General features: G+C 38.5%; 1 protein-coding gene across 1 annotated transcript in view; it reads right to left on the reverse strand.

The window, feature by feature from the left end:
• Positions 1-13,007, reverse strand: part of HACD2 (3-hydroxyacyl-CoA dehydratase 2) — an 88,761-nt gene that overhangs the window by 20,854 nt on the left and 54,900 nt on the right. The window contains exon 4 of the mRNA XM_043473164.1: positions 6,390-6,478. Within this exon, the coding sequence (XP_043329099.1) occupies positions 6,390-6,478 (89 nt within the window). The remainder of the gene's footprint in view (positions 1-6,389; positions 6,479-13,007) is intronic.

Genomic DNA, 13,007 nt, shown 5'->3' on the forward strand with positions numbered 1-13,007 from the left:
TAACACTTTCTTTATGTGTCCATTATTAACAGATGCAGAAGTGGCATTAAATTACTGCTACATCTGTCTTGGAGTTGTCTAAAGTCTGACAGTGTCTGATTAACAATCAAATGATGAAGTTTTTCTACCTTTAGGAGAAGTGCTAATTTTAAAAGTGAAGGTGATGCACATCCACCTACAGAAATATTTAAAATAGAAAGTCAGGGAATAGAGAGAGCAGGGTGGAGAACTTTAGACACTCAGCACTCAGGGGGCCAAAAGATACTGAATGTATCACAATGCCTTTCCTTGGCAGAGCTGGAACATCACTGGAAAAAGGTCCCCAAGAGGAAGACAGTGGCATGGCACAATGTGCCCTAGAGACACAGCCTCTCAGCTCCTCATCTGAACAATGGGCATGAGCAGGTGCCCTGCCTCCCCCGCTGAAAGGCCACGTTCATAGATGGCCACTGGGGTCATTGAGGAGCATGTGCAGCAACAGGAAATGTGCTGACAAGGGAGGTAACCCCAGGAGGTGGCAAAGAGCAAGAGTGCACTGCGAACCCGGCCGGAGTACCCAGCAGAGAAAGAACACCTACAACCAACACAACACAGCAGCAACAGAAGTCAGGGTATCACTGTACCTAGTCTTTTAGCTTCCAGAGTGAAAAAGAAGAGGACAAGATGAAGACAAAGAAAATTGTGCTACATCTCCGAAGGAAGCAGCATTCCTTCTGAAGTGAAACTACTTTATACGTTAGGGTTTCAGAAGCTGCTCAGCAAAAAACCTGCAAGCCAGAGACCCTGATATGCCTTGTTTTCATATAGTCCTCTCACTTAACCTTTATTAAAAACTCTGTGACATGAGCAGGGCAGATACTAGTATTACTCTGCCGCAGATGACAAAAACAAGGCTCGGAAAGTTGACATGCTTTGTCCTAAGCCACAAGGTAAGTGCCTGCCGAAGTCCACCCTCACCAACCCTCATGTAAGATATGGCTGCTCAGCCTCCATGTTCTAGAATACAGTGTTTGACTTACTTAGAAAATAAAAAAAAACTATCCAAGGAAGGTGATATTTTTTGAGAAAACCGAAGAAGAGAGATGCAGTATTTCCCTGAATAGAAATTATCATAAACGACCTACCTGATGGCGTTGGCCAGGCAACAAGAAGCATATGTCCACGGTAGAGCCCTTCCCTGCAACCCACGCCCCAAAACAAATGACAGTTTAGCTTTCTTATTGCTGTGCTTTCAGATCTGCCTCTACCTGCAAGATGGGCCCCTCAAGCTTCCTCTTATATGTACTTGAGCTGCAGTTCCACAGACAGTGGATTTTGAAGACTACACGAGAAACTCCAATCCCTCCACTTAGCTGGGTAAGGGAACTCCAGGCTTTCACTCTCTACAAATGAGACTATGGCTCTTGAACTAGGGACAGAGATGGTGAGATCTGGTTATGCCTCCAGGAAACTAAGCAGAGATAGGAAGTAAAATCAAGAAAAAGGAAAGTTGAATAAAAATTACAGCACATTACAGTATTTTAGAGCATTTCTCAAACCTTAGATCTCATCAAATTATTCAAGGAGCTTAATAACAGTGATGATTCTCTGTCTCCACTCCTCAAAATTCTGTATCATATATGGGGTGGGACCTGGAAGGTGCATTTGTAAGAAGCTTTCCTGGGAATTCTGTTCCAAATAGTCCATATGCCAGTATGAAAAATAGCCTTGGAACTTTCAAGAAGAAAGGTCAGTTAACTGGAGGGATATATCAGAAGCCCTAAAACGAGCACTAAACAAGCAGACAGGCACATTGGCAAAGTGTGCAGACGAGCACCCAGGCCTGCAATTACTGGTGCATTCCATGTATAAACCATTTGACTGGAGAACCGCATTTCAATATGCGTGTGGTGCGACAGAACTGCCGAAGAGGAAAGGTGCTTCTGCGTCTGAGATGTCGTGCTTAGTCCCCCAGTCGTGTCTGACTCTTTGCGACCCCACGGACTGTAGCCTGCCAGGCTCCTCTGTCCATGGGGATTCTCCAGGCAAGAAACTGGAGTGGGTGGTACCTCCAGGAGATCCTCCCAACCCAGATCTCCCGCACTGCAGGCGGATTCTTCACTGTCTGAGCCACCAGGGAAGCCCAAGAATCTGGAATGGGTAACTGAGATGGGTGTTTTCAACTCTTCACGGGATAAAGTATGATTAGCACACAAAAGTAAGAATGTGTTTACATCACATTTCTAACTGGTGAGAGCAAGCTTTGATGCAGGAGGAAGACTTTGAATTCAGAAGTTTACTTTCAACTCTGCCATTTGACAGACGGTCATTTGCTGCTCTAGCTTCCAAGCTTTAAGTGGAGTCTACAACCTACCCCAAGAGACAACTGTCAAGAGTGAATAATTATATTTTAATAAAGTCCTCTGTAAAGTATAATGCAACAAACAACAAAAACCAGCATAATGATAGAGAACTGGACGTTATTAACTTTCTTAAACATGCACGACAGACTTTTTGTAGGCAGCTTGCTGAGAAGTTAGCAAAGATGGCAACTTAAGTGTCACGAAGCCCAGTGGCATGCCAGAAAGAAGTGGGAGCCAGCTGACTGGTGAAATCAGAACTCACGGGACATTCCAGAGGAATGTGAGAAAACATCCTTTTCTCCAAAGGTAGCAAAGGGTAAGGAAGAAAGAAGGCTCAGCAATCCAGGGCAAAGCTCTATCTCACACAAGTTACCCTACCTAGTAAGGTGTTGAAGGTGTTCGCTGCACTTAGGCTAAGTCACAGTGAGAGTCCAACAACTTCTTATTCAACTGCTGCTCAGAGCGGTAACCTGGGACTTCTGCTCAAGAACACAGCAATCTCACACTGAGAACTCAGGAGAGGATACGTGGGGGCTTCTTCAAAGAGGGCTGGCCCAGGAAAAGGGACAGTGGCCTAGTTGTGTGTCCAGGAACCTGGGGCTTGGCTTAGCTACTTTTAGAGAAGGAAGAATATGTGCCTGTGGACTTCTGTTTCTGATGGGGGGTAGGGGTGGGGGTGGTGGGTCGTACTAAGGTGGCATCTCCCACTGCAGTTCACTCTGAAAAACATCAATCTTGCTTCAGGTCAATGAAGAGACAAAGACACCGACCCAAACAGAAGGTGAGGCGAACAAATGCCCACAGAAGCCTGATGTGGCAGTAGCAGTGGCCATCCTGGCTAAGGAATGTGGAAGAAGCCAGTTCATTTCTGGGGTTCAGGTGGAAAAACTGCAAAGAAAACAGGTTAGCTAGAATTTCTGATTCCTCCTGTATCCCACACACCCTATATCTCACCCTGAGCTTGTTATCAGAAGCTTAATTTTGCTTATATAAAAAGTCCCTTTAAAAGGAAAGAAGTGGGGAGGTTATTTGCTATGTTGGGTCAAGAAAAAGCTTTTGAGCATAGAGACATTTTATCTTTAATATCCTGCTCATCAAGAAGTCCTGCTAGTGATGGTGGATCCTTCTATATCAGAGAAGAAAACCATCTGATCATCTTTTAGTTCTATGATATACCTGGCAACATTTATGTGACTAGTGTTCCATGCAGCAGAGAATAAAAATGACAGGTAAGAATGCATGTTCTATAGGGCCTCTTAAAAGAAAATCTACCTCAAATATGAAAAACATAGTATCTAGTCCTAAAATGCATATAGGCTATACCTTAGTACATCATGTACAATTACAGAAAACAAGGGAAATGAGTGTAGAAAATACAGGCAGGCCAAAGAGGGTAGGGCAAGAGTCCAAACCCAAATGTAATGCTATGAGAACAAAGCATGCGTGTCCACTTTAGAGGACATGTGATGTTAGAAAAGAAACTGAGGATGAAAGCAAAGTACTGCAAAAAGAATTTGAATATTAATATGAGAAAGTGAGATATATTTTATTAAGCAGTTATTTCTGGGATCAATTTCCCTATGCATTAGTTATTGGGAATTTAGTTATTAGTTATGTGGTTCCCACCATTAAAAATAAACAAAGCTGAATATAAGGAAAAGAATGATATTTAAAAGATGTTTCAGTAAACAGAAGAATGGACATTTAATAGGGAAGCCATATATAATGTTGTATAGGACAAACTAAATTATAGCTAACATGAAACTTGACAGTAGAAAAAATAGTCTTTGCTAAGAGAAGGGGGGGTAAGGAGCAGGTGACAGACAGCAAACTGGCCTCTGAAATGCCACACTAACAGGTTTTCAAGCTACCAATCAGCAACTTGGGGTGGGTCAAGAGGGAATCTACTGCCATAAACAAAACAATGAATGGGTTCTTCTCAAAGAAAAGGGGAATGAGGAGACAAGAAGTGTGATCATGGAGCAGTAGAAACAATGAATCCTATTTACGTGAGAAAGGAGTAAGTCAGTCAATACAGTATATATGAAAAGAAGAAAACGGAAGAGGTGACAGAAAGACAGTAAGATTTACTACATTCCTAAGAAAACGATATGTTAATGATAGTAAAATTGGGTAAGATTGGCTGCAGAGAAACAATTTTGAATATGCAAACATAACAAGCATATAACTGAAATTACTGTGCTGACACTACATGTGAAACCATCTGTTAAATGGCAAGTCTGTGCATCTGTCAGGCAGGTGGTTACTAAGGGCAATGGCCAGGTCCGCATACCTGTAATCCACACAGATATTTAATAGCTTTTTAAGCCAAGCTGTCTTAATGCTCTGCCCAGGAAATTCTAGGAAATGTTGGTAACAGCAATATGGTAACAATTGCTTAACTTGAATTGTAAGCATTTTTGATTTACTTGTCTATACTCTTTGCCAGAAGTGCTAATAAGCAGAGGAGTGGTTACTGAAGCAGAAGGGAGAAGCAGAGGCCATGAATAATCCATCAGCTGGAGCATTAGCTCCTGGACACCTAGTATCTGACTCTCTTGGCTGATTATAAACACTCCACAGTTGATAACACTGTATCTTCATGTAACTAACATTTAATTATTAGAAGTACATAATTACTTGTTTAAGAATATAAATGAGTTACTATTAGGAAGAAAGTTTAGGTCACTTAAGACTATTGGGAAGTTAAAACTATGAGTTGCCGGTTAAATGGAAAGGAAAGAAGGAAGAAACACAAGTTACAAATGATTTATAGAAAAGACTTTGAAACTAATGAAGAGAGTAACTTTTCCTTACTCCAGAAACAACTAAGAATGAGAACAAGGGGCAATATGCCACGTTAGGATTTACTTGCCTGTTTTTGACTTTTTCTTTTTTAAAGAAATGTGGCAGTCTAGAAAATGATCATGTAAAATACGAGATTGCTTTATATCCTTCCTACACAGAAAGTGTAAATAGGTATCTTCAAGGAGTGAATGAGCTTAAAAGAAAAATTCTAAAAAAAAAAAAAAAAAAAAGAAAAATTCTGTGGATCTGTAACAAGAACAACTTAGCTTAGTCAATTTTCATTAAAAACTTAACTATGTGCATTTTTCTGTATGTATAAAACATATGCTAATAAAAAGTTAAAAACAATAACTAGTTAAAAAACAAACAAAACTGTCTAAATAAATCCTGAAAAACCAAGTGTTTTGACAGGGATTTCAGAGTAATAGAAGACAAAGAAAACACCAGGATAATGCTAATAGATAAGCACATTCTATAAGGCTAAAGTGCCCAATAATGCTGGTGGTAAGTTACTGGGACTGGAAAACTGAAAACTGAATCTTCCTGGTGGGTACTGGTACTCTGCCTCGTGGTGACATTAACAATAATGGACTTTTAAAAAGCGAAAAACATACTGGAAAACAATTCCCTTCTCCAATACCAGACAATGAAAGATAGCTGTGGATTTATAGCCATGGTAATGATGGTTTCCTCTCTCCAGTTCTTATAAGAAGCTGGCCTGCCTGGGCATCCACCTCAGACCCTCAGAAGAGCGCTCATCTCCCTGAACCACTAGACTCAGCACACTTGGGAATTCCATTAATGCAAGTGGACCGGGTAGGAACAAGTTTGTTACTTTACCCTGGTCTAACAAAGATTGGACTGGGAATGAATTTATGTCCCTCACTTCCCCAACAGTCCCGCTATAAAGATGCAGCTGTCCAGAGTTTATGGTGCTGAATTCAAACAAGAAACCAGAAAAATATAACTGAGGTGCAGACCATAGCCACACCAGCCAAATCTCCAAGGGAACTGAGACTTCAGGACTTTGTGTAATCGATCTCCTTTTTTCAACTCTGTATATTTGGGGTATGTTTCCCACAAGTAACCCAATTCCTATAGTACAAGTGAATTTTATTTGGGCTGTACTGATATGATGTGGAGTTCCATCTTTAGCGATAATACACACGTGAGAAAGAAAAGTTGACTAAAGTTTGTTAATGCTAATATTATTTTATTTTTGTCTATTTAAATGCTTACCTCTTTGACACTATGTGTTACTGCCCATATTAGAAAAACTCTTGACATCACCTGGAAAGAAGTCAGGACAACAGAAGATGGAACAATTCCTGAAAGAAAATTTAGGGTGGGTAAATAAATGTATTGTACTGTGTTTCAAAATGTAATAGATTTCCTAAAACATCCAAATTTTAATGTTTAAAGCCATCATGAGCAGCTGAAATTTATCTACATTTCTGTATAGACTATGTTTTTCAGTGTAGTCAATATTAAAACTTTTCCTCCCTCAAAACAATAATATTGTCAATGATAATAGTAAAGCATGGAATCTAGGTAACTTTCCTAGGTCTTTCAAAGTCACTGACAAAGTACAGTATTTTTTAACACTTTTACAGGCAGAGAAAATAAAACCACTGCTTAATGCTTAAAATTAGACATTGAAAGTTCATTTTACAATGTGGGTTTCAGAAATAAACAGGCAACTATGAAAAGGAAAATCAACTGTTTATGTCAACAGAACGTTGAAAGCTCCTGGCTTTCAGACTAGATATGATACACTAACAGTTAGGTTGCCATCTTTTATATTTTGCCAACAAGCAGACAAACTCAAAGTTTATATACCATTTTTTCTCACCTTATTCATTAGGGTAAGCACTGGTACAATTATCTTTCCAATGTCCTCAAGTTATAATGCTAGAATTATGTTTAGTTATTTTTTATAATTATCAAGTTCTGCTAAGTTTACATTTCTTTGGCTTCTCCCTTCAATTCCTACAACCACAGTCCATATCTAGAGACCAGCCACCACCATTATATAAAAATCTTCCCTCCTTTAATTCATCTTAAACCAAGTAATAATTCATTATCTAAAAATATTCTCTCTGTAACTTCACATTGGCAAGGAACTGCTACGAAAATAAAATCTGGAAGCAGAATTATGGGTATCCAGTCCAGTAACCCCTCCACCATCTCTCTCTGGTCATACTGCTATCAGTAACTACACTTACCAACTTCCCAGACCTGTCCAGTTGCCTGTGGGCAACTCCACACTTGCCAGGAACCCCTTATCATAGGTAGTAAATTCTTCATCCACTTAAAAACTAACCTCATCGTCAATATATTCAGTGGACTATCCCTGATCAATTTTCATTCTTCCAAGCCCTCTAAAATCACTCAGACTTCTGGACATTTATATAGCTGGACAAACTACAACTTGCCAAAAGCCCATGTGCAATCATATGAAGCTAAAATTACCTCTATAGGTTTGGCTATGAAAGAAAATTATTTTATATCTCATTAAGAAAAAAAAGGTACTACATCCTATTAGAATGAGTTTTAAAGAAGATTTGGGCTTTAAAGAGGTATGGTTTGGTTTTCAAAAGCAAGCAAAATGGACATGTCAAGCACAATGCTTGGCATATAAAGATGCTCAATAAACCTTTATAGAATGAATGAAAGTGGAAGTGTTAGTTACTCAGGTGTGTCCAACTCTTTGTGACCCCGTGGACTACAGTCCGCCAGGCTCCCCTGTCCATGGGATTTCCCAGGCAAGAATACTGGAATGGGGAGTAATGGAGTACCATTTCCTTCTCCAGGGAAATAGAATGAATATAAAAATATAAACATATGGACATACAAATATATGGAATAGAACTGAGAGTCTGGAAATAAACCTTCACATTCATAGTCACTTGATTTTTTAACAAGAGTGCCAAGACAAATCAGTGGGAAAATATTTGTCTTTTCAGCAAATTGTTCTGGGATAACTGGATATCCACGTGCTAAAGAATGGAGCTGGGACACTTTCTTAGACCAAATAAAAAAAAATCACTCCAGATGGATCCCAGATCTAAATGTAAGAGGTAAAATTACAAAACTCTTGGAAGAAAACATAGATGTAAATTTCTGTGATTCTGGATTAGGCAATGGTTTGTCAGATATGAAAATAAAAGCACAAGAAATAAAATTGGGCTTTATCAAAACTAAAAACTTGTGTGTCTCAAAGGACATTAAGACAGTGAAAAGAAAACCCACAGGAGAAAATATCTACAAATATATATATAATCTGGAACTTATATGTAAAATATATAAAGAGCTCTTAAAATTCAATAATAAAAGAAAACCCAACTTAAAGTGAGCAAAGGATTTGAATAGACATTTTTCCAAAGAAAATATGCAAAAGGTCAATAAGCGCATGAAGAGGTGCTCAACATCATTAGAGAAATGAAAATTAAAGTCATAATGAGACAGATACACTTCACATCCACTAGGAGGGCTACCATTAAAAAGACATGTAATAACAAAATTAAACCAGTCAATCCTAAAGGAAATCAATCCTGAATATTCACTGGAATGACTGCTGTAAAAGCTGAAACTCCAATACTTTGGCCACCTGATTTGAAGAGCAGACTCACTGGAAAAGACCCTGATGCTGGGAAAGATTGAGGGCAGAAGGAGATGGAGGCAGCAGAGGATAAGATGGTTACATAGCATCACTGACTCAATGGACACAAATTTGAGCAAACACCGGGGGATACTGCAGGACAGAGGAGCCCGGTGTACTATAATCCATGGGATCACAAAGAGTCAGACAAGACTTAACAACTGAACAACAACAACATAATAACAAGTATTGGTGAGGATGTGAAGCTGGAACCCTCATACATCGCTGACGGGATTAGAAAATAGTGCAGCCACTCTGGAAAACAGTCTGCCTCAAAATGTTAAATACAGAATTATCCGATGACCCAGAAATTTCACTCTTAGAATATATACACCCAAGAGAAATGAAAACATATATATGCCCATACAAAAACTTTTATACAAATGTTTATAGCGGTGTTTATATTAGCCCCAAAGTGGAAATATTAAAAATGTCCATCAACAGATGAAGGGATAAATAAAATGTGGCATAGCCATACAATGGGACATTAGAAATAAAATAGAAAGTAATAAAAAAAAGAAAATGAAGTAATGATACATGCTACAATATTAATGAACCTTAAAGCATGATGCTGAGTGAAGAAGTCAGTTACAAAAGAGCACGTATTATATAATTCAATTAAGATGAAATATCCAGAGTAGGCAAAATTATACAGACAGAAAGGAGATCAGTAGTGACCTGGGCCTGGGAGGTTAGGAAGAAAATGGAAAGTAATTATCAGTAGATACATAGTTTTGTTTTGGGGTAATGAAAATGTTCTAAAATTGATTATGTTCGATACACTCTATACACTCTAAACTATACACTCTAAATGAATGAATCGAATGGTATGTGAATAAACCTTCTATTTAATCAAATGCACAAATGAAGTATAGAGCCTGATGGTATAATATGTAACACTGCTAAAGAAGCTAATTAATAAGTCAAACATTAAGTTAATATACTTAGCCAGATCACAATTCAAATAAGAAAACCTAAAAAAGATTGACAATCAAAAGTTTTCCTAAATGAGTTATCAAGTACTTGCCACTTAAGACCACCACTCTTTCTAGCCTCTTTTTTTTTTTAACTCAAAGACCAGCTCATCACATAAAAATTAATTTTTTTTTCCTTTAATTTCTGATCTTCTTTTATCACTGAAACAACAGGCTAGATGGCTAGTGATTTGAGCAGTACTCTAGGGCTGCTGCTATATTTGGTTGGGGATCAAAAAAGTCCAGGATCTGGACCTCAGACTTTCAAGTTCAAAAAATCTGATTTTATGCCACTTAAGAGCAAGAAATAGGCTCTTGGGAAACCAACTCATTAATCAAATCCATAGGAGACTAGCTAACAAACCAAAATGTCAATTTATTCACTTGTAATAGAGGCACAGCCTTTTTAATAACCGAATGACTAGGATTTTAGAGACCCTCACCTAGGGGTGTGTTTTTTTGCTGTCAAAATTAGAATGCTTTGTAAGTGTGACTTTAAACAGAGGGGGGTTTGGGAGATCTGGAGATGAATATCACCGTTCAGCAATATAAGGCTTTATCCCTTCTCTACTACAAAGCTCCCTTTTCTAGGAAACATGGATATTTATATGTTTCCCTTTCAAAAGTGCTAAACAAGAATTATCTGATTGCTTTCCTTAAAAAGTAAGTTTTGGTGACCAAAAATAAAGATTTACTTTTTTGGTAAATTTCCCACCAGTCTTTTCTTCTGTTTTTAAATACAGTTCAACTTCTATTGTTTATAGTCTTTGTGGCTTGCTTTTCTCATTTAACATTTTAAGAAATTTTCTATCTTGCAACATATTAAAAATATTTTAACTTGAGTCATAATATCCCTTTGAGTGGAATATATTTGTTTATCTCCTCTCCTTCTGTGAGACATTTATATTGTTCCAATTTTTTGATACTATAAATGAAGTAATTAAGTATTAAAAATAACACTTAAAATTTTTTTGAGGCTTAGACCCCCCCCTTTTTTTTTTTAAGGATTATTTCCTTGGGACAGTTCCCAGAAGTGTAACTACTAGGTCAAATGGCATGAATGCCTTTAAAGCTCTTGAAATATACCACCAAATTGCTTTCCAAAAAGTTTGTATCAATATACACTCCTACCAGCATGGAAGCTGCCTGCTTTAGCACAGCCTCAGCAGTAAATTTAAATTTGAGTAAGTTAGGAAATAAAAAGCTGATCAATGCTTTCTAATTTGATGCAGATGCTGAGACGTTTCTGGCTTTGCCTGCAGGTGCTCCTACATTCCTGTTCCAGAGAATCTGGCTATTTAGGCACCTGAAATTTTTTCAAGGGATGCCATCTATACCAACTCTCACTTTACTTAGTTTCTACAGCATAGAACCTACCTCAACCAGTCACCCAGCATACAGCACTTCTGACCCTCATGACAGCAGATCTTTTCTAGACTTCTAACAGTCAATCCCCCTGTGATTACATCTGTTATACCCTTTATTTGATCACAATGTTCATTAACATAGCATATTAAAACTACCCAAAATGCACACTTTTGCTGTTGATGACTGCTTCAACTGGCTGTTTCCAAATGACAAAGAGAGATTCTGCAACCTGATCAGTAAGCTATTACTAGATCAAAATTCATTCAAAATGATTTACTAGGTATATATTGTTGTTGAGTGGTTTAGTAGCTAAGTCATGTCTGACTCTTTTTTCGATCCCATGGACTCCAGTCAGCCAGGTTCTTCAGTCCATGAGATTTATCTATTGGACAGAAGTATTGATGGAACCTATCACTTAATTCAACAAATATTTTTGGAGTACCTACTCTGTACTGTTCTTCATGCTGGGGGTACAACAAGGAAGGAAAAGTCCCTGCTCCCATGAACTCACTCTCAGGCTATAACTGATTTGCTTTGGAATAGCTTTTATTTTTAGCACATTTTCCCTGAAGTTGATGTGGGGCTATGAAAACATTTGTAAACAGGAAAATGGCATGACTGCTTCTCAGTTTCAGAAAGATATCTCTGTCAGCACTGCAAATCTTTGGCAAAGCAAGGTTATAAATTGAGAAATAATTATGAGAATTTACGTTGAAAGGGCAATGAACTTTTAAAGCAAAACACTGGTAGATAAAAGAAACACAGGCACTTGTGCGTGTGCACGTGTTAAGCAAAAGCTGTATAAAGGGGATCTGGCCATCAGTTTCTCATTTCTCCCGAACCAGGGTGCTGTGAGGATGCTCCAACCACCTGAGCCCTGGGAAGTTGAGTAGCACTGAGAAATCCTGCCTGCCTGATGCACCCATCACATGGGCCAGGTTAGTGGGACTGGGAGACTGGCTACAAATGACCAAGACCAGGATGAAAGTTAAGTACAGGAAAGGCAACAAAGGCCAGGAGCAGAGTAGGATAGTGTTCAGATGGAGCGCACTACCAAAGAAAGACAGGAGACACAAAGCTGGTGCCAGCAATTAAATTAAATGTGGAAACTGAAATCAGAATCTCCCTACCCAAATTCCAAACCCACTGAACTAAAAATAATGAACATTAAATAACAACAACAAAAATGGCTAGCAGTAGCCAGAACAGAATCGGGTAAAACGTTATGTCACACACTTTAAAAAGTGCTAGCCAAGAAAGAAGGGATTATTGCATACCTCCTACTCTGTCCTCAACCCCCAAAAGTGATACTGGTGAATCAAAAAAATTGCAAGAATTTCCACTAACAGGCCTAGATTTGGAGAGAAACACAAATTTCTGACTGGAGTGTGACAGACACGGAGGCTGGAAAGTGATGGGGAAATGACTAACTGGGAGCCACCTCACTGATGCTAAGCCTTTCAGATCCCCCCTAGAGTTGGAAGACTGGTGCAAAGTCCCTTATGGGGACAGGATATACTTTCTACAGGATTGAGGAATTCCAAGATGGAGCAATTAAGTCTCAGAAGAGAAGAAAGAGCTCACGTGTCTTTAAATAAGTAATTCATTCACCTTGTTCAAAACTTTTAAAGTATAAAAAGATACACAGAGAAAAGCCTCCCTCCCAAATCCATCCTACTACCTCAGGTGCCTTTCCTACAGACAACCAATTAATGCTTTGTCTATCATTCCAGAGATACATTTTAGGTAATCAACAGCAAATATGTGAGTCAATGTGTAAAGACACATTTATACACACTCTTCCAATTGTTTCCGCAATGGCAGTCTTTACGCATATACACTATCATGTGTAAA

The sequence above is a fragment of the Cervus canadensis genome, chromosome 7 (assembly GCF_019320065.1).
Source record: "Cervus canadensis isolate Bull #8, Minnesota chromosome 7, ASM1932006v1, whole genome shotgun sequence".
In the NCBI taxonomy this organism is placed as follows: Eukaryota; Metazoa; Chordata; class Mammalia; order Artiodactyla; family Cervidae; genus Cervus; species Cervus canadensis.